At 43.2% G+C, this 23,262-nt stretch overlaps 1 protein-coding gene across 1 annotated transcript in view; it reads right to left on the bottom strand.

Moving 5' to 3' along the window:
- The window catches only part of MAP9 (microtubule associated protein 9), a gene marked incomplete at its 5' end in the record, with an annotated part of 75,193 nt that extends 52,493 nt beyond the window's left edge, over positions 1-22,700 (bottom strand). Inside the window, 3 exons of the mRNA XM_083368024.1 lie at positions 1,776-2,300; positions 3,563-3,644; positions 22,626-22,700. Of these exons, the coding sequence (XP_083224150.1) occupies positions 1,776-2,300; positions 3,563-3,644; positions 22,626-22,700 (682 nt within the window). The remainder of the gene's footprint in view (positions 1-1,775; positions 2,301-3,562; positions 3,645-22,625) is intronic.
- Between the last annotated feature and the right edge of the window lie 562 nt (positions 22,701-23,262).

Raw genomic sequence — 23,262 nt, 5'->3', positions numbered from 1 at the left:
GGGTCTTTAGGCCACGCTGGAAGGAGCGGAGATCCGGTGCCATCCGGAGCTCAACTGGCAGTTGATTCCACAAAGCCGGGGCGCCCACAGAGAAGGCCCTCCCCCTGGGGGCCACCAGCCGGCATTCCCTGACCGGAGGCACCCTGAGGAGGACCTCTCTGTGGGAATGCACAGGGCGGAGGGGAGTCGACGCCGGCAGCAGGTGGCCCCCAAGGTATTCCGGACCCATGCCATGTAAGGACTTAAAAACCATCACCAAGACCTTGAACCTCACCCGGAAGACAACTGGTAACCAATGCAGCTCGCGGAGCAAAGGTGTAACATGGGAGTACCGGGAAACTCCCAAGACAACTCTCGCGGCCGAGATCACTTGACTATGAACCAGCAGTGTGCAGCAGCATCCAAAAAAGCTAATACAATCCTGGGTTGTATAAACAGAGGCATAGAATCAAGATCACATGAAGTATTAGTACTGCTTTATAAAATCCTAGTAAGACCACACTTGGAATACTGCAACCAATTTTGGTCACCATATTAGAAAAAAGATGTTGACAGTTTGGAAAAATTTCAGAGAAGAGCAACTAAGATGATCAAAGGCCTGGAGACTAAAACATACGAAGAACAGCTGCAGGACTTGGATTTGGCTAGTCTAAAGAAAAGAAGAAATAGGGGAGATACGATAGCAGTATTCCAGTATTTGAAGTGCTGCCACCAAGAAGAGGGGGGCGGATGTCATGTTATTCACCAAAGCACCAGAAGGCAGGATAAGAAACAATGGTTGGAAACTGATCAAAGAGAGAAGCAACCTGGTGTCGTGGAAAAACCCAATGAAAGAAACACAAGACAGCAACACAAGACAATAATTCTTACTTTAAGATTCAGAGGTTTATTTAGCTAATAATTTAGAACATAGCAAACCTTACATTAGTAACCCATTGCAATGAGGTCCAATGACATAGCAGGTACAGCAAGACAGCTATAGGCCAGTGGCCATGAGCTGATCTTGAGCTTTATCTTTTGTACCTTTTCCTAATGGCCACCCACAGATGGACATTATCTTGCAACATTTACAAAATCAATTATTCAGAGTGGTGCAATGTTGAATTAAAAAAGCAATGCCCAGCATCTAAATACAGGTAGTCCTTGACTTATGACTACAACTGACCCAAAATTTCTGTTGCTAAGTTAAATATTTGTTAAGTGAATTTGCCTCATTTTATGATCTTGCTTGCCAGTTAAGTGAATCCCTACAGCTGTGAAGTTAGTAACACGGTTAAGTGAAACTGACTTTCTCATTGACTTTGCTTGTCAGAAGGTTACAAAAGGTGATTACATAACTCCAGGATACTGCAATTGTCAATGAGTCAATTTCCAAGTGTCTGAATTTTGATCATATGACCATGGGGATGCTGGAATAGTCTTAAGTATGAAAAATGGTCATAAGTTACTTTTTTCAGTGCTGTTGTAACTTTGAACTATCACTAAATGAACTGTTGTAAGTCGAGGACTACCTATATAATGCTGCCTTATAAGCAATCCTACATTATATCACATGGCAAAATGGCAATGCTTTAATTTGTAAATAAATTAAATAAAACTTATTTTGTCTAACAGAAAGACAATGATTTTCTCTCTGTCAAATACACATATTCAAAGAATTAAAACTTTGTTTATATAGATAAAAACAATTTATCCAATTATTTTGTTTTAAAATAATTTTAACAATCTGGAAATTGCACAATTTAAGCAATAACATTTAAATACATTTCCTTTACCTGATGCTGATACAGCCTTAGTCTTGAACTCCCTTGACTCTGGCACTGACTTGCTTTCCATTTTATACTGGATCATATCCTTTTTCTCTAAGGTCAACTTATACCTAATTGTTTCCTCTATATTATTGTAATCTTCTTCACAACCAGACCTTTCTTCAATAATTGTGTCATCTTTGGTGTCTTTGATCAAATGTTTATTATTTTCTGATGTTTCTTTTCCGAAAGAATGGTGATTTGACACAGATATTTCAAATGGAATGGATTGTTTTGCTGTGTTCCTTTTACATGATCCAGGATGTTCAGTTAGTGACAAGGGGATGGTTTGCTCCTCTTTGCTCAAAACCTTTCTCTCCAGAATGGAGACATATTGAGATCCCTCATATTCCTCTAATGAAGACAAGTCATCGGCACTTTCACTTTTTAAAGTGTTCTTGTTACAAAGATTAAACTTAGATGATGATACTGTAAAGACTGCTGATTTAGGACAGATGTTTTCCTCAGATTCAGGAAATTCCTCTTCTGAGTCTGGAGAAAGATTGACATTTCATGTATAAAAGAAAGAGCAACAGATGCAAAGTGAAAGAATGATTTTGACTGCAATGTGTACTTAACACATTTTTCACACTTTCTGGTGCCAGGCATAAATCATCACACTGCCTCTCCAAAGTGATAAATAAATTATGTGGAACAATTGTCAAAATATGGTATGTTGCAATTCAAAATAATTTTATCTGTGAATCAATTAACATAAATTGTACATCTTGTTATAGTTCCATATAAAAAGAGAGTATTAATGATATCACATTCAGTCATTCATTCATTCACTTTATATAGCCACCTATCTCATATTCATGACTGTGTGTGGCTTACAATTAAAACATAAAAAATATATTAAAACATTTTTAAGAAGCAACCATGCAAACAACACAAATGTTAAACACAATTAAAAACCATACAGCACAGTCACCAGGAGATCACAATCCTATTGCTGGATCTGCCAGATAATACTCTCTATTGGAGAAAACCTGTATCAAGCATCTTCTGCTAGACCTGATGGCACATATAGATGTCACTGTGGAAAGGCGGTCCGTCAAATAACCTGTACCCATGCCATGTAAGGCTTTATGGACAATCTAGGTGTGCATGTAACTGCTTGTACTGCTTCATTTTGCAGCAACTGAAACTTCTGCGTACAGCCACAAAGACAGCCCCATGTATAGTGCATTACAGTAATCCATACAGGAGATGACCAGGACATCAGTGATTAAACATAGAGCCTCCTGATTCAGGGATGGGTACAACCTGCATACAATTCAAAGCTGCTCTTTGAGCAGGAGTCTTAAATCCAGAAGGACTCTCAGATTGTGCAGTGGGTTGATCTGAAGAAATGTAATCCAAAACCAAAGGTGATAATTTCCTAAATTCAGCTGACCCTAAAACCCAAAGCCAGTTTGTCTTGGCAGGGTTGAGCTGAAACCTGTTGCTCCCCATCCAGACCTATTCAACCTCCAGACAGTAAAACAGGATATTGGGAGCATCACTTACTTCACTATGTAGCTGGCTATCATCAGCATACTGATGATAGCTCATGCCACAGCTATAGGTGACCTCACTGAGGAGTTTCATGTAGATGTTAAACAGGAATGGAAAGAGTACCAAATAATGCAACACCTCTGGTCAGGACCTCTGCTCCTCAATGAACACTAGCTATATTTATTAAAAATATATTGAAACTGTATTAAAAATGAAATCCACAGAGTACAACAGTTAAGTTTTCCTCAACGTACATGCATCACTTTCAAAGTCTTCTGAATATTCTTCAGTCTGCTGCTTTATTTCCCGAGCAAGAAGTGCTTCTTGTAGCTCTTCCTACAATATATTAATACATAAAGAGTATTATTATGTGAATAAAAACATTATTCAAATGTTTTTCAGAATGAATTCAAAAATAGAAGTGTTGCAAATTTTAGAGGCGTTTAGAGAAGTTGGCGTTTTTCCCTGAACCAGGTGTGGTCACACCTGGACCAGCATGGGGCAGTGTATGCCAACGACAAGGCCCACATGGATGCAATCATGGTGAACCTTGAGAGAGAAACTGCAGAGAGGGCGATGGTCCTCCATGACGAAGGAGCTCCTGAGTTGGGGGAACCTGATGCTTTTTTGGGAGAAGTCAGGGTCCAGTTTGGCAACACCATGCAGACCTGATGATTGGCGGCCGACATCTGCAACATGAGGCAAGGGAGCCACCCAGTGACAGAATACTGTACACCTGAGAGTTCTGGAGGATCACAGGAAGATTAAGGCACTGGCCAGAGCAACTCCTTGCCCTTTACTTTAGAGATGGGTTGAACCAAGAGTTGTACTACACTTTGCCTGCCCAGAGGAATACCAGACTGGCTCCATGACTGGTACCAGCTGGTGATAAACCTAAAGGAGTATAAAAGGTGTGGGAGACTTGAGATCTGCCCAAAAAAGAGCCAAGAGAGGTGCACGCTGGGTAACAAGACTCCTGCCCCATCATCCTTTGCCCCTACTGAGAGCCTGAGGTGTGCACCTGGCCTGTGCTTCTGATGTGGCCAGGATAGACACTGGGCCACAATGTGCCCAGCTCCAACACCCAGAACAGCTCTGGTGGCTCTGACCCCTCTGAAACCCAAAAAGCCATCCAGCAAGGGAAAAGAGAAATCCTGAGCGGCATGCCAGGTCGTTGAGGTCTTGCCCCAGAACAGTGAAGGAGAGGGGACTCTGGCTGCAGAAGACTTGCAGCGGAACCTCTATGAGAACGATAGCAAGGGAGAGGACAACCCGATGGTAAGTGAAACCACCAGCCCTTTATTGGCCCAAGTGGAAATTGGAGTGCCCCACTCGGGGGCGAAGGGGTAATAGAGGCACTCATACTCAGGATGCACCAGATTCTTGGTCACCCTGCAGACTGTACGAACGTTGGGGTTGTAAGTTGTGCCAGCCCACAAAATTCAGACAGGTCAATGGCTCCAGAGTAGGGGGGTTGCCTGCCTCCTACCTCACTGAACCAGTGCACTAAGAGACCATTCAATTCGTGGTTGCCCCAAAAATGGCCAAGGCAATGATACTGGTGTTGTCCTGGGTAACCAAGTGGACACCTAAGATCCACTGGGGAAAGAAGGCAAACCGTTTGATGCTGGAGAAGCACGGCCCCACCCCCCCCAGGGGAAAAGCAAGCCAGACCCATAATGCTGGGTGGGAGAGGCAATGAAAAATCCCAAACGTGGTCAAAGCTGCATCCAAACAGATGGCAGAGCGACACTCATTCCAAGGGAATATCGGAACTGAATAGAGGTGTTCAGTGAGAGGGAGTGTGACGCATTGCCCCCTCACTGCCCCACAGGCTGTTCCATCAAAATTCTACCTAGGATGAAACTTCCCAAGCCAAAAATGTATTCCATGACTCCAAGGAAGATGAGGGAGCTAAGAGAATACATCAACACTGCTTTGAAGTCCTAAACCTCTCTGATAAAGAGTGATTGTAAGAAAAAGATTTTCAAAATGAAATAAAAGAGAATAACTAGATCTCAGAATAAACATGGACATTGCTTGGTGGGAAGAGACCAAAGATCTCTGCACTCAAAAGGAGGTTCCAAACTGAAATTGGTAAGCTAAAGGATGCCGATGAATAGTAGCTGATATGATGGAGATAAAATGAAAATGGAAGGAGTAGTAGAGATGTAATATGAAAGATAACTAAGAAGATATTCCCCACTTTCAAGAACCTCCAATACTAGAAGATGAAGATAGATCAACATTCTGATCATTAACAGTCCAGAAGTCTCTAGGAACTGATGGAATCCCCAATGAAATATGGCAGCAATAGAAAGAATCAGTAAAGATTTTGGCTTTGGTTTTGACGATGCGGTGGGACAGACACAGGAAGACAGGGCTCCATCTTTCACGTTTGATTTCGCCCCACTAGGGACCCTGGGAAGGGTTGAAAGTCACCCTTTAGAGGTGACAAGTAAGGAAGGGACCCTTGTTGATCTCAGGAGGGTGGTGTCCCTTCCATTTGATCTGAGGAAGCCCTCCAAACCGGTGGGGGAAAGACTGGCTACATTGTCAGAAGCTGCTGACAATGGAAAACAATAAGCACTAACAAGCAACCTTTCAGCAATGTGGTTGAAACTGGGTGAGATTTTATCCTCTCTTTATGACTCTTTCTTCCTGGAAAAAACTGCCCAAAGCACCCTCCTCAATGAGAGGGGGAAGGGAAATTTCCACCCCATTCCCTCAGGAAAAGAAAAGCGGTGAACTAATTACTTGGGGGAAACAGAGAAAATTACAAAATTAATTTGGAATTAGAACACATATATGGCTTTGAAATTTAGGGACTAAAAGTGCTTTTGAGATTTTTTTTTAAAAAGAGATTTGAAAAGCTTATAAGTTTGGATTTAAAAAGCTGGAAAACGGCACTAATGACATAGAGTGGCAAATTATGGCACTACAATTTATTATGCCTAAAGGAGACTTGGTTTGAAGCCCAGATTTAGACAGATTTGCTGTCTATCCTTGGGAACTTTCACTTTTGAAGACTGCAGCTGGGAAAAAGGGGAAAAAGCTTTGGGGCTGCTTATCAGTGTGGCAGAGACAATGAACTATTTTGAAACTGGCTTGCCTGAACTATGAATATAAATATTAACTGACTTTCAGAGCTGTGCTGTGGAACTATTTCCCTGCAGGAGAAATACACTTCATTGTTTGAGATGATGAAATATTTTGGATTAAAAATCTTTGATTGATGAACATTTTTTTATAATAAAGACCACCTACAAAAAATGAAATGGATGTCACATACTCAGCTTTAAACGGTAAAAAACCATCTCTAACACCTGTCCCCAAAGTCTTCAGTTTGACATATCACCAAGAAAATATGGATGAAGATCAGAAAGAAATTCTCTCCATGTTAAAATCAATACAAGAGAATAAGTAGTGGTTTTATACGATGTATTATTACCGTATTTTCCAGCGTATAAGATGACTTTTTAACCCATGAAAACCTTCTCAAAAGTCGGGGGTCGTCTTATACGCCGGGTGGTTAGGGGCAGTTTTATTGTCCGATGTTACAGGAAAAACCAGAGGCAACACCCCTCCACACATACACACACACAGGCAACCTCGGCAGCTCATTGATAGGGGGGGAGGAAGGGGGAGAGAATCACAAAATTGCTGTCTGTTGTTGAGCCCTGCAGGCCTGACACTACGCAGGGGGTCTCGTTCCAAAAACAAGCCCTGCTTCACCTACTCACCCCCCCCCCCACTGCACAAGGCTCGCTCCATGACCCGGCGAGGAGGTCGCCCGTAATCAGCAAGCCCGACTATCAGCTGATCGCCGGTTTCTGGCTCTGCAAACCCGACGACCAGCTGCTTCACGGCATTTGCACGCGCCTGCATCGCAGGGCTTTGCTGAGGACCCCGCAGGCACTCAGGAGGACAGCCCAGTCTGCCTTGCCGTACAGGGAGCCTGGGCACTACAAAACATGCTAGCTGTTCTTTGCCTGCCGACGGACTTGTGCCGGGACTGCATGCTATAGCCTGTGCGCTGGAGGCAAGGGCCAGCTGTTTTCCATCGGTGTCAGATGGACCAGAGCCGGGGACTGCTGGAGGGCGGCCCTGGGACGTGTGGAGGAGCCTGCTGGAGCCAGATATGGATGAGGGGTGGCAGTTGGTTGGAGAGGGATAGGCACACACTGGGAGCACATTAGCGTTTTCACCCGGGTTGGGGTAGAGGGGGTTTGGAGAAGAGTCACCCAGGATACTAACAGCAGCAAGGTTTACAATGCTGAAGTTGTCGAGAGTCGGAAGCATGTGGAAGTTAAAGAAACGCAGGCAGGCTCTGGATGCCGGAAGTGTACTTTGTACGTTGCTCAGCACTTTGATTTGTACTTTAGATTGTAAGCTGCCCTGAGTCTTTGGAGAAGGGCGGGATATAAATGGGATTTTTTAAAAAAAATTGCGTCTTGGAGACAGGGAGGGCTGGGCAGGCAGGGAGGGAGGGAGAGCTGACCCACCCAATTCTAGCAGATTTTGTATGCAGTGGGGTAGTCTTATACGGTGAGTATAGCCCAAACCCTATAATTTAACAGGAAAAGTAGGGGGTCGTCTTATACGCCCAGTCATCTTATACGCCGGAAAATACGGTAGTTATTTGTTATTTGTTAGTAATATAGTTATGTTTACGGAGAGTTAAAGTGCGATAGAATTTAATGTCTTATTTTTGTTGTTAGCATATTTTAGCTTAAGTTTGTAAGTTTATACCCTGTGTTCAGCTCTGGGTAGTTGGGGAGGGGAGGGGAGGGTTGGGGGGAAGGGGGGGAATTTAAAAAATGTACTGTAAAACTTTTCAATAAAAAAAATCAATACAAGAGACTATTGCTTTAGCTTGTAATGAGACTAGAAATAACACAAAGGAGATAAAAGAACAATTTTCTAATCTAAATTTACAAACCCAGAACATGGCTACAAAGAAGGAAGTAGCAACCCAGAAAATAAAAGGAAAACTAGAGGAAGCAGATTCACAGATTGAGGTTCTAAAGCAGGAATGTCAAACTGCTGGCCCATGGGCCAGATGTATCACGCCAAAACTGCGCCCACCCCATTGCCAGCAAGGCGTGATTTGTCGTGCGATGTAACTAGCACCCTGGCCATGGCTGTTGCCACTGTGGAGGGAGTGGAAGCCATCGCATTGGCAAAGAAAGAAAGCTTGGAAGCCTTGCAGATTTATTTATTTTTATTTTATTTTAATTCCATTTATATCCCGCCCTTCTCCGAAGACTCAGGGCGGCTTACAAGCTTAGCATGCAAGTGAACACAATGACTGGCCAGATCGATGCAAGTTGGTGCCCAAGAGAAGCCCTAGCCCCACCGGCAGAGCACAAGCAGCTTCCCCGCATCCAAAACCACCAGCATTAACCTCCAGCCCAGTGCGAAAGAGGAGTCCCGGCCGCCATTCAGGACGCAGCAGCCTGGGACGGCATCACTCCTTGAGGACCCCAGAGCGCTACTCCTGGCAGAAGAGCCCCAGCCACCTGAGAAGATTGCGATCTCCTGACAGGCACTACCGTCATGATAGCCACAGACACTGAAATTATGATGACAGCCCTGAGAGACGCCCTCGCTACCGAAGCCCGAGCTGCCATTGATACTGCTGAAGCCTGGATTGTTACCGACATCATGAGATCCCTGACTGTTATTACTATCGGTCACACAGACCTGAGCATCACCATCGATGAAGCCCAAGGCCGAGGCCAGTGCAGAGAGAAGATCCAAAGGTGGACATTCAACGCGATTTGATCCAGCAGCTGCGCAACCTGTTGAACAGGCAATGACAGGTTGGAGCACAACAGCTGATGGGGGGCCTGCAGCAGTTGGGGATGCCACAGCCACTGCCGGGAGGTCAACAGCCATTGGGGGTTCAGCAGCTGCCGCTGGGAGGTCAACAACTGCTAGGAGTTCAGCAGCAATGGGCGGGAAGCAGCCCATGATGGCACCACTCCTTAGGGCAGCTTTCGATGGTGAACTGGAGAAGCTGATTTTCTTCCTTAATCAAGTACATTTCCATATGAATTGAAATGCCAATATTTACCCAGATCCAGCTGCTATGGTCAATGTTGTTGCAGCAACAACATTGGGGAAGGGGAAGCATCTGAGTGGCTAAACAATTTGTACAACGAGCAGGCACCTGAACTGATGGATCTCCATCTCTTCCTCCTGGATTTGAGGGCCAGGTTCAAGGACCAATCCTCAAAGCTGAGAAACAAATTCACAAGATAAAGCAAGGCAACAGACCTGCATTGGAATATGTGCAAGAGTTTTGCAAGGTGCCAGGCCAGACTGAAAGGTGTCCTGAGCAATCTCTAGTGCATCACTTCAAGGAGGGGCTAGATGATCACCTCTCCCAGGCCTGCATCTACTGGGCTATCCCTGATCAACTGCAAGAGTGGTATCAGGAGACAGTGAGACTAGATGCCAAGCTTGCTCATTACAAGAAACTGTCTCTTCCAGAAGCCGGACCAAAACCAAAGCAGACCAGGCGGCCACTTTCATGAAGACCCCCAGCCATTGTGGCTGTGGAATCCCCCAAACCACCTGCTGGCCCACCAATCAAATACTTTAGGTGTGGACAACAGGCACACCAGGCAGTGAATTGTCCCATCCCATACCCCCAACAAGGGGGTAGATCGGGACCACTGGGAAGGAAGAAACCAGCACAACAGCCGGCAAAAGAAAAATCAAGCTGGATCGTGCAAGAACCTGTCACCCAGGTCACGTCACCCACACAGGAGAGCAACAAGGTCCAAGACGGACCTACCATCTCCCTGCCCTCCTACAACAGCGACAACGGGGAGAACAATCCAATGGTGAGTTAACCCGTTCCGCTTTTTTCACTAGCTGCTAAGCTCATAGTCCCTAAGATAGGGGTACAAATGGACCTGAAAGTGCTGGTGGACTCAGGATGTTCCTGGTGGGTTATCAGTTTGCCAATTGCCCTTAAGATGGGTATACAAGCAAGATTGCTCTCCAAGCCCATGAGGTTTAAACATTCAGATGGCTCTTTAATGGGAGGACCTTTAGTCACCCATCTAACTGAACCTATATGCTTAGAAATACTGTAGGTGAAGATTGGGAGTTCATCTGTTTTGTGGTGGCTCCGAAGATGATTGAAGCTGTGATTTTAGGTCTAGCCTGAATTAGACAAGTGGAAACCTTTTATCTGGTGGGAAAAGGGGATGAGGACTATTAGATTGCCCATAGGGCCCAAACCCCCTCTTGATTCTGCTGATGTTACTGGAGGGCCTAAGCCATTTGCAGAATGAACAAAAATAGCTGCCTTTCCCCAGCCAGGCAAGTCACTCATCCCTGACGAGTACTGGGATTTGGTGGAGGTGTTTAGTGAGAAAGAGTGCAACATCCTGCCACCTCATCAACCAAATGACTGTGCCATTGAACTATTACCGGGAGCCAAACTCCCAAGGCTGAGAATGTACACAATGACCCCTCTCGAAATGGAGGAACTACAACAATATGTGAACAAAAACCTAGCGAGAGGCTTCATTGAACCGGCTAAATCCCAAGTTGGGGGCTCCAGTGTTATTTAAAGAGAAAAAAGACTGGTTGCTTTATCTCTATGTGGATTATAAAGGGTTAAATGCTGTGAGTATAGAAAACAAGTATCCCCTCCCCCTCCTGAAGGATCTACTAACCTATCTAGCAAAGGGGTGCATCTTCACTAAATTAGACCTAAGGGAAGCATACTACCAAGTACAAATAAGAAAAGGAGATGAATGGAAGACCACTTTTAACTGTCCTATGGGCAGCTACCAGTTCAAAGTTATGCCATTTGGACTACAGCGGGCTCCAGCTGTCTTCATGCAGCTGATCAACCAGGTACTACACGATCATTTGTACAAGGGTTTTTTGGTGTATCTTGATGACATCCTGATATACAGCAAGAATATGGCTGACCATGTGAAAGTAGTGCAAGAGGTGTTAAAGAAATTGTTGAATGACAAACTATATGTTAAACTGTCGAAGTGTGAATTCCATCAGACCCGACTGGATTATTTGGGCTATAGAATTTCCTGTGAGGGCATTGAAATGGATCCTAGAAAAGTGAAAGCCGTAATTGAATGGCAACCCCCAAAGACTCGCAAACAGCTTCAAAGCTTTCTGGGTTTGCCAACGTTTACCATCAATTCATCCCCTCATTCGCCAAAATTGCTTTACCTCTCATGGATTTGTTAAAAACTAGCAAAGATGGGGGAAAGCCACGACCGGGCCAGCTACTAACATGGACCAGGAACTGTCAAACTGCCTTTGAGAATTTGAAAAGACTGTTTGCGGTCGAGCCGGTCCTAAAGCACCCCTGCCTGGGGAAGTCCTTTGTGATCCAAGCTGATGCCAGCAACATGGCAGTCGGAGCTGTACTATTGCAAAAGAACCATGAGGGAGTCCTGCAGCCCTGTGCCTACACTGTAAGAGAAGGTGGGGAGTGTGAGATAAAGAAGCCTTCGCAATTCATTGGACTCTGTTAAACTGGCGGCACTACCTAGAAGGGAGCAAGGTACCTTTTGAAGTATGGACTGATCACAAAAACTTAAAGGGACTGAAAACCCCTCACAAGCTTTCCTGTAAGCAAGTACGGTGGGCGCAGTATTTTAACCAGTTTAATTTCACCCTAAAGTATATACCAGGGGAAAAAAACTTTTTAGCTGACGCCCTATCAAGGTTGCCTCAGTACAAGAGCCAGCGTGAAGAGATTAATGAATCAATCATACCTACACCGCAAATTGTGTCTCAATTAACGCCCCAAAGAGTCCCATCTTCAAGAGTCCCAAATTCAGATGATCCTGGGACAAGAAAGCTAAAGCAGGAACTCCTCAACGATTGATGGTTTAAGGACAATTAGACTACCCTGACGTGTAGGGATGGATTGGCTTACAAAGGGGGAAAACTGTATTTGCCTGAAACCCTCTGCCTCCATGGTCTCCAGCGCAGTCATGATGTGAAAGAAGCTGGACACTTTGGCTATTTGAAAATGCTGCATTTGATTTGTCAGCAGTTTTGGTGGCCAGGTTTGAAATGGGATGTAGAAAACTATGTTAAAAGGTGTGCTGTGTGTGCCACCATGAAGAGAATTCTGGGGAATTCTATTAGTTTAGTCACTTTGTTGAAGAATGAAATAAGATTGGTTTGACATGATCTGTTTTTAACAAACCCATGCTGGCTACTGTTTATAACTTTATTTGCTTCTAGTTGTTTGCAGATCAGTTTTTTGATTATCTTTTCTAGGATCTTCCCAGATATTGATGTTAAACTGATTGTTCTGTAGTTTCCTGGGTCCATTCCCCGCCCCTCTTTCTTGAAGATGGGAACCACATCAGCCCTTTTCCAATCTTCAGGTACTTCCCCGGTGCTCCAGGATTTTTGAAAGATGTGGTGCAATGGTTCTGAGATAACATCTACCAGCTCCTTCAGAACTCTGGGATGTAATCTGTCGGGTCCTAGTGATTTTTTATTCATCAAGGTTGGATAGGTGTTCTTTTACCATTTTCTTGCTTATTTTGATTTTTGTTTCTAGTATGTCTTTTGCAGTGGTTTTTTGGGTATGTTGGGCTATAGTTTCTTTCTGTGTGAAGACTGATGCAAAGTATGAGTTAAGCAGCTCTGCTTTCTCCCTGTTGTCTGTTATTTTTTGCCATAGTCTCTCTTTAGTGGACCTACAGTTTCCTTGACTTTTTTCTTTTTATTAATATGCGGAAAACACTTTTTTATTATCCATGATTTCTGTTGCAAGTCTTTGTTTGTTCTGAGCCTTTGCTTTCCTGACTTCACCTTTGCATGTTCTGGCTGTCTGCTGATAATTGGCCTTAGTTATGTGCCCCTCTTTCTATTTTTTATATTTGTCCTTTTTGTCTTTCAGTTTGTCAGAGAAATCTTTATGCAGCCATGCTAGTTTTTTCTTGAATTTCTTCTTTTTCTTTTCCAGTGGTATTGTGCTGGTCAGGGCTTTTATGATTGCATTCTTTAGAGTTTCCCATGCTTCTTGGGTTGTTTTCCCCTTTGGGATTTTCATCCATGGAATCTTTCCTAGGTTCTCTCTGAGTTTGTTAAAGTCAGCTCTTTTGAAGTTCAAGATACTGGTTGGATTGTTTTCTATTGCTAGTGTTTGTGTTATATTAAATTCCAGTATAACATGGTCACTTTCGCCCAAGGTTCCAGCAGCTTCAATTCCCTCTATCCCTTCTTCTCTATTAGGTAGAATTAAGTCCAGTGTGGCTTTATGTCTAGTTCTCTCCTCCACCGTTTGGATGACAAAGTTATCAGCTAGGTTGGTCAGGAATCTTTTTCATCTTCCGCTTGCTGCAGAGTTTGTCTCTCAGTTGATATCTGGATAGTTGAAGTCTCCTATTACTACTGTGGTATATACATTTGTTAACTGGTTGGCAAAGAGTTCACCTATTTCTTCTAATTGGTTGGGTGGCCTGTAATATAAAAAATGTCACTTTTTTCTCTCTTTTGTATTGACCCATATATACGCGGTGGCTCAGTGGGTTAGGACGCTGAGCTTGTCGATCAGAAGATCGGCAGTTTGGTGGGTCAAATCCTGAGTGCCGCGTAACAGAGTGAGCGCCTGTTACTCGTCCCAGCTTCTGCCAACCTAGCAGTTTGAAAGCACGTAAAAATGCAAGTAGAAAAATAGGAACCACTATGGTGGGAAGGTAACAGCGTTCCGTGTGCCTTTGGTGTCTAGTCATGCCGGTCACATGACCACAGAGATGTCCTTGGACAAGCGCTGGCTATTTGGCTTTGAAACGGAGATGAGCACCGGCCCCCAGAGTCGGAAATGACTAGCACACATGTGCGGGGGAACCTTTACCTTTTATATACATACTGGAGAGATTTTATCTTGGACCATGTGCATTTCTGTAGATATGTAGTGTTCTCTTACATATTTCTTTTTGTAGACCTGTTTCTTTTGAACAATTTGTATCTATCCAACAGTCCATTCCATTCATGGGTTTCATCCCACCAGGTTTCTGTAATGCCAACTATGTCATACCCTTCCTCGTGTACTATTGCTTCTAGTTTGCCCTGTTTGTTCCCCAAGCATTGAGCATTTGTATATATGTATTTAAGACTTTTATGCCTGCTTGTGGGTATGTTTCCTGCATCTCCTGATGGTTGTTTGGGTTTTTCTTTTTTCTCGTCTCTGCCTACTTCATTATTTGATTTGTTTTCTTGGGATTTATGATTGGTTTTGGGTTCTACAGATTCTAAAGATTGGTCACCCTCCCACCTCAATTTTAGTTTAAAGCCCTCCTGATGAGTTGGGCCAGTCTTTTTCTGAGTACATTTTCCCCTTTTTTCATGAGGTGCAGTCCATCCCTTGCCAAGAGTCCTTCGCATAGGAAATGCAGTCCATGATCCAGGAAACTAAAGTTTTCTTGGCAACACCAACCCTTTAGCCAATGATTTATTTCTAAATTCTTTTTTCCCTCAATGGGTGTTGGCCTTTCATTGGGAGTTCAGATGAGAACACTACTTGTGCTTCTAGCTTCTTAACTTTATTTAACTGTAACATTATTACAGTTGTCTGTAATCTCTCACTATTATACTCAGGTTCTTTGTTGTGTCATTCATCCCAATGTGGTGGAGGAGGAAAGGGTAGTAATCTGTAAACCTAATTATTTTGGTTAGATTCTCAACCACATCTTTGATTTTTGCTCCAGGGAGACAACATACCTCCCTGGATTTTATGTCCGGTCTGCAGATGGATGATTCCGTTCCTTTGAGGTGTTGTGATTCAGGGTCAGCCTGTGGGTTCGGCAGTTGGGTCGGACGACTCAGAGGAGGAGGGGGGTGTTGAAGACCTTGCTGAGGGGGTTGAAGATCTTGCTGATGATAGCCCTCAGCCAGGCCCCTCCCACTTGGTCACCACGGAGACCCAGCTGTGTGAGCCTGACAGTGTGGATGAAGATGACCCACAGCTGGCCCTGTTCAAGGACGCCTGACGCAGGAGGCAGTCAAGTAGGAGTAAACAGAGGAAGGCAATGGGGCTTCTCAGAAGGAGGCAGAGAGAAGCCACGCCCTGAACTCTTTATAAGGGGAATGTGTGGGGAGGGCTGGTTTGCTGTAAGCAATCGCTCGGATAGTGTTTCAAAGCTCCTGTATCTTGGTTCGTGTCTTGTTTGTTTTTGTAGTAATAAATTTGGCAGACGTAATTCCAGCCTCTTGCCGTTTGTAAAGGGGTTGCCTTTTCTGCAGGGCCGGTAGCAGGCTGGTACAGAACATGAGGATAGAATCTCCTATTACCAACACTCACCTTCATTTTGGGGAGGCTGCAGTCTAGAGTGCTTTTTTGTTTATCTCTGGTGTGTTTGTTGATGTGACTTTTTAAGGGATATTTGAAGTGACTTTTTAGGGCAATTTAAGTTGTTTCTTTGCATGTTTTCTTTGAGGGAGAGGTTGTGGGTCTGCATGTTTCCATCTAAGGGGAGAAATTGATTGCTCAGTTTTAGTGGGGCTGTTTCTGGTTGGGTTGGATTGGACAGAAGGGGGTTGTTAGTTGTATGCTGTTTATTTCTTTGAGTATTGTGTTTCCTTCTATGTCTTCCTCCAAGGGTTTATCAGTAGGGTCAAATCCTCTGGGAGTTATTTGTTCATTAATTGGTTTGGTTTGGGTAGAGCTTTCTTTTGTATGTTGGGGTTTGGCTAGAGTTGCCTCTAAGTTCCTTACTTTTTCCTCCAGTAGTTTACATAGTTTACACCTAATGCATATATAGTTTGGTTGTTCTTTGGGCAAAAGCACATATATGGAACATGTACTGCATACCACAATGGTATTAGTCACCTGTTCCATGAGTGTGTTGTTTGAAAATCCCTCTTTTTGGTTGGTGGAGGTGCTTTGCTGTTAGCCTTGTTTCTAACTTCTCTGTTCTAGGTAATTATGCCTATTTTTTCCACTTACTTCACAAAAATCTGCAACTTACTGTTTCTTTCAGAGCCGGGGGGGTGGGGGTGGGGGGTTACATAAAATTTCTAGACCTGTGGAGGTTCTTTTTCCTTCCTTAGGCAACTCATGGCTTGTTCTCCAAGAAATGAGAAAACTCAATGATTGATTCCAATCAAAAATATGATTGGGGGCCCTAACCACTGCCTACCCATTTCCCACCACTCTAAGCTCAAGTTGAGAAGCCCACGTAATTTTCTGGCTGACCAAACATGTTACAATTTTGTTTTGTTTCATTTTAACCTGCAGCTGCTCAATTGGGGCTATGCACAGGTAAAGGATTTGCAAAGTTGGATATAATTCCTCTTTTATTGCTCTATTAGGTTTTTCCACTGGGGCTCCCTGGGCATCATAGAAAGCCAAGTGGGCTTTCATACCATCCCTTTTTCAGGAACCTCACCCCCTCCAAACTGGGAACTTCCCATCACATAGCAAAAGGTTGTAGATTAGAGCAAAAACAAAGACCCTTTTAAGGAAAGCAAAGGTTGTAAATATGTGAATAGACATGGAGTCGTGTAACAGTACCTTGTCCAAACAGGCTAAAAATGCTTGTGGTTACACTTTGTTATCTCTCAACCAGTCATTCATACTTTATACAGCTTCCTACTGTATGTATATCTCAACACACTCACTTCAATCATGGTTGAGAGCAAAATCCCATGTTTGTTTCTTTGTTCCTTCTTTTTCTTTTTCATTTCATTTTTTTAACCCTAGGGCAACCAAGAGAGACAATAGCCCAGGGAGATAAAGGAACATGGAGACCTGCCAACAAGACAGTCCTTATCTATGGAAAAGGCCCATTCCCTCTTTGTCAGTAGAATTGACAGCAATAACAGAGAAGTATCATGCTACCCCAGGGGAAAGCTAGCAGGCAATTAACAATAGAATGCAATACCCCAGCAAACAAGCTGACCCTTATCTACGGGGAAGGTAGCACCAATGTTAGTTGTTAACAAACAACACTGTCCCAGCAAAGAAGCTAACTCTTATCTAGAGAAAGGCAATGTTTACCATTAATTAAAGGGCAGGCACAACTAAAGAAACACAGTTAAAGAATGCACTGGAGAATGTGCATGCACAATAAAGAAAAAAACATTAAGCAACAGTTGGTGTCGCTACGCTCAAAGACATAGGAAATCAGGAAGCAAACAAATTTAATACAGGAAAAAATCAATGACAGGTTCAAGATATTAATGTGTTGCCAGCACTAGCTAGCCAATGCACAATATCAGACAGTACACAAAAAGCAAATTGCATTCCAAAAGCTCTGTAAACTAGGGGCGGAAATAAAAGGAACATACTTTCACTTCATGCAGCTTGAATAAAATCCCAAGTACAAACATCAAAATGACAATCTCAGAGCTCAATCTGCAAATCACCAGCAACCAGAAAAGCTTCTGAAAATGACATGACCCTCACTTTTTTCTGCTTAGCGTCACCTAGCAAGGGAGCAAAATCCCTCAAAAAATAATGTTACAAAAAACGACTCAAGGGCATACTCTACAAGGGGGTGATCAGTCCCTGGGAATGTCAGCTCCCTTTTGGGTCCCGGCTGGGCAGATTCCAGTGGCACTTCTGGTTTCTGCCAATCGTTGCCCCACCAGAGACAACAAGACTTACACAACTTCCTTTATCCTCAAAGCATAGAAAGAAGTGACCTTCCTATGCAGCCAAATGTGGGGATAAAGATACCAGGGTCCCAAGGTTTCTCTTACCTCTGATTCAAAGTGGAGGTGTGGGTGGAAATTGGCAAAGGAGCAGCTGGTTACCTAGGGTCCAAGCCTGGAGATGGTCAGAAGCTCCGGCCAGACACCAAGTCTCTTCCAACGTGTCCTTTCCCAGACAATGCACCAAAACTGTCAGGGGAAAAACCCGTCAGAGACAAGAGACAACACACCATAAGCATCTCGCTTTAGAATTTGGAGGTTTATTAAAATTTAGAACAACGTTCCAAAGTTACATACCTTAACTTATTGCAAAAAGGGCAGATATTGTGTGAGCAGTCAGAGAGACGGCTTGACAAGATTGCCCCAATCTATTCTCAGAGCCATCCTTTGATACCTTAATCACAAACACATGACTTCTAATGTTGTTTTAATAATAGTTATATCAGACACCACCTTCAGGCTAACAAATTTTCCATACACACGTCACTGTTCCACGGCTTCTTCAGTTCTTTGGTTCCCACCATTTCAGTTCCTCAAATCCCAGGCTCTTACGTTTCATGTTCTAAACACATAGAAATGTGCCAGTTAGCAAGATTACTCATAATTCCAATTACAAATGCTGCCATCATATCGTGAAAGAGGCCATAGCTCAAACTTTGGTTCAATATTTTTCCATGAGGCCTCATTTGGCTCACCTGGGCCTAAACCGTGCATAGGACTATAGCATAAAATTTCTCCTCTCACAAGGCCAAATATCAAGTTTGTCCTAGCTTGGACATTTAGGAAAGAAAAACCCTTGACTCCATTTGTTGAAGTGAAAGGTTCTTTTACTAAAGTCAAGTAGTTACCGCAAAGGTAAAGCTGGATCTAAGTATTGCCATGCAAAGCTTGTAATTTTCCCCTTTACCTGGCCCTCTCCCCTTGACCAGTCCATCAGTGTCCAATAGTATTCATTTTTGATGTTTTTGAAACAGCTCTGAGGTTTGGTGCCTCTTTGGTGCAGTTTTGCATTCCATTCTCAGGCTTTTCCATCCTTGGCCAGCCAGTTTATTCCACACTGACACCTTTGGTTCCTATCAGCCTGTCATTCCCCTCCACCCCTTTACTGCCCATTCCCATGCCCATGCCCATGCCTTACTTCTCCAATTGCTTTTCCCCCTCCCTTGCAATTTATGACAGAATGCCAGCAAAGTGAAGTATTCGGAAGATGGCAGTCCTGATATCAATCTATATTCCAATACCAGAAAAAAGACAGTTAACAAAAGTATACAAACTATCGTACAATATCCTGAATCTCATATGATAATATAAATCATGCTCAGAAGCATTCAACATCAATTATAAATAAATGCCAGATGTTCAGGCTGACTTTAGAAAAGCATTATTTTGATCCAGATAGATAACTGAGAAAGCTGAAGAATACCAAAAAGAAGTCAGTATATGCTCCATTAATTACAGAAAGGCCGTTGATTGGGTTGATCATATCAAGGTGTAAAATGCATTTAGAAAAATAGGAATCCCAGAAAATCCAACTGTCCTCATGAGAAACTTAGTCTGGTAACAAAAGTACAGCATGAACAGAATTGTGCTCCAGATTGACAAAGGAGTGTGACAAAGCTGTATATTATTCCATTATTTATTCAACCTAATAGTGAATATTGTTAAGGAAACCTGTATTGGATGAAGAGGAGCATGGCTTTAAAACTGGAGGAAGAAACAGCAATAACCTGGGCTATGCTGATGAAAACACAAGGAGCTACAAGTTCTAGTAATAAAAGTCAAGGAGCCCAGGAAAAAAATGGGGTTAACATTAAATATCAAGATGACCAAAATAATAACATTTTTATACAATGCAACCACTAGCCATAGAATTGATAATGAAGATATCAAAATAGCGAAGAGCCTTGTATGATCAACCATCATCAGTAAAAAGATAAACAGTCAAAATATGATGCAGACCAGCAAGCAGTCACAAAGGCCTTAAAAAGATAAGAATTGTGCAAGCCATAGTATTCCCAGTGACGCTATATGGAAGTGAAAGTTGGACTTTGAGGAAGCAGGATAGGAAGAACATGATGCTTTTGAGAATACTTTGGACAACAAGAAAAAAAACTGATGGATCACTGAACAAGTCAAGAGTTCTCAGTTTGGGCACAAATAACCAAACTCAAATTATCCTACTTTAAACACATTATGCAAATACCTAGCTTTTTGAAAAAGACTCCAATGCTGGAAAAGGTGGAAGGAAGAAGGAGGAGGAAGAAGGGCAGAAAGGTGAATAGACTGTTATGCTAGTGATGAGTGAACCACTGGACATGAGTGTACTGTTTCACTGAAAGATGAAAGATTAAGCTAGAGACAGATTGTCATGGAGAAACTCTATATGGTTGCTGAGAGTCAACAATGTCTTGATGACTCATAATTATCAATCCAAATACACTTCAGAGAAGTTTGGCACTTATATATTTCAGGCATGATGAAACTCTATGTAACCACTAGTATTTTTAAAAATACAAGGTGCTGACTAGCGTATCATTGCTAAGGAAAACCTGAATATTTTTTTCAACAGTTGGCCCAGTTTTTGCAGCTACTGTAAATGCAATTTTCTTTTTGAAGATTACAATGGTTTTATTATCAGATACTTAATTGATTCCTTCTCAAATACTTCAAAATCAGTAAGATCCCTGTATCAAAAATAATAAAGCAAGACATAATATATGTATGTAAATATAAAACAGTTTTCCTCATCATTTAAACAATGAGGTCCTTATTTTAAAAAATATCTTTACATTACTAGGCATATGTTTGCTATTCCAGTGTTTTAATTAGAGTTACCTGTATTCCTTTGTCCAGTGTTTCCAGCTTTTAGCAATATTAAATACATGCACATTTTATGCAATATTTTTCAAAATTTAGAAGATAAAAAAGTACAGGTAGTCATCAAATTACAAGTGTAATGGAGCCTGCCCATTCCATTCATAACTTGAAAACTCGTAGAATGAATCTCATTCGAGATCACTCCCTTGCTCATTGAAACGCACGCAGCTCATTAAGCAATCATGAGGTATCTCAGGGTGGGGAAGGCCATGGAGGGCCTAGTGCTGGAAGAGGCCCCCAAGGCCTCCGCAACCCACTAAGATATCACATGCTTCCCCCTCCCTTCCTGCCGCACCAGACTCACTTGGAAAAGATCTGTCTCCTCTCTGCTGTGGTTCTTGCTGCCCCACTGGATTTGAGGCTGGGGAACGCTTTCACGACCCCCCTCCCACAGCCCAATCTGAGCTCCAGAGGCCTTTTCTAGGCTGCTGCCACCCAGATTTCAGGCTGGCGAATGTTTTTGCGCCACCCCCCCCCGTGGCCCGATCCAGGCTCCGGAGACCTTTTCCAGGTCTCTGCCACCCAGAATTAAGGCCGGGGAACACTGCTGCAGCCCCCTTGCAGCCCAATTGGGCTGTGGAAGCATCCCCAGCCTTAGATCTGGGCAGCACCAGCCTGGAAAACCCCACCCCCCCAACTTCCATTCTTGATGCAAAGGGCTAAGAAACGGTTCCAAGGCTTGGATCAGGCCCTTGAAAGCTCCGTTCCAGGCAGCAGCAGCTTGGAGCAGTCCTCCAAGGGTTGGATCCAACTTCCAGAGGCATGCAGAAGTTCCCCACAACCTCCGTTCCTGGCAAAAGCAGCTAGGAAAACCCCTCTGAGGCTTGGATCAGGCCCTTGGAAGTTCTGTTTTGGGCAGCAGCAGGTTGGAGCAGTCCTCTGAGGGCTGGATCCAGCCTCTGGGAGCATGCAGAAGCCTCCATTCTGGGCCACTTGGAGGAAGGCTCCATGGACAGGATCACTTTCTTCCCCAGCATGGTGATCTCCGGCGGGCTGCACGCGGGTGTGAGGGGCCTGGCCTTCTCCCTCAGTTGAAGTCTTCAGGCTTGCTGTCAGGCAGAAGGGAGTTGGGGGCAGGAGCAGGAGACAGGCACCTTTCGCATAGAGAATGAAAGTTTCTGAGGTCCGTGATTTAGCGCAACTTCAAACACTTGTGCGAGATCACAGACTCCAGAAACTTCTATTCTTGGTGTGAAAAACATTTCCAAGCCGACTCTGCTCTCCCTCAAAGGGAAAGAAACCGCAGCAGAGAGGATTTTTCTAAGGTAAGTGAGTCCAGTGCGGCAGGAAGGGAGGGGGAAGCCGTTGTGAGGAGTGGGGAGGAATAGGGTGAATGTCACAGTGCCACTGAAGTCGCTCGTAAGGGCGAATGAATGCCATGGTGCTGCAATAGTCATAACTTCAGGACTTAATCGTAAGCACTAGGGGGCGTTCATCACGTAACTTCGAACGAGCGTTAAGTGAACACTTGTAACTTGGGGGATTACTTGTATTAATATTTCTGATCAATTTAAAGAGTTGTGTTGCAAACTGTGAACATTAATAAACTGTCCCTCTTCTAGGTGTTAAAGTACCTGCATTGTTTGTGTGCAGACAGAGGGACCATCATTGACAGTTACAGTATATGAGCCTTCAAGAGAATGTCGCTTAGAATTGATAAACAGTACTTCTGTAAAGCTAACAATTTTTATGAAAGCACCTGTTTCAAATTCTTTGAAGAAATCAAATTTCTAATAACAGGATACAGAGAAGTAAAAATGATTTTACCTGAAAAGTGGTTCTTTTGGAGAACATTGGGCTCTTGGTATAGGCTAAAGTAGTGACAATATCTTCATCAGACATGATGCTCGATCTGAGGAAATTAACCTTACATATTCAACTTGTAGTCTTGTAAAGGTAAATTTTCTTTTAAGGAAAATTATTTAAATGATTCTGTATTCATATTATCTAAAAGAGGATAAATACTGTTTCCTTAAAAACACCATATACTATAATCTAATTTCTTAGCAAGTTAAATTTGCTGTAACAAATCTGTGAAAAATACAATTGATAGTGATTTCCACGCTGTACTTCTTTGACATGGCACTTTATGGAGTCTACCAACTACCATCTTGCCCAGTTATACAGAAATGCCTTCAGTTTTGGAAAGCTATTATTTTCAACATACTTGGAATTGTCCAGCATATAAGATGTTCTTTAGACTGTTGCCCATATTAGCTTAGATAATCTAGCTGGAGGAAATGATTGGGTGTATCCAGAAAGTGGCAAATGATTCTTTGTATGATGGAGTGAGCTATCAGCCTCAAAAGAAGCAATGTTAACTCCAAAATACATAGATTTAGCATTCATGAGAGACACTGCTCAATCAGTTTCTTGAGTGTGTATCAGTATACCGCATGTACTT

Source organism: Vipera ursinii (assembly GCF_947247035.1).
Source record: "Vipera ursinii genome assembly, chromosome: 7".
NCBI classification, from domain to species: Eukaryota; Metazoa; Chordata; class Lepidosauria; order Squamata; family Viperidae; genus Vipera; species Vipera ursinii.
Note: the sequence above shows the minus strand (reverse complement) of the source record. Positions and strands in the feature narration are given on the sequence as shown.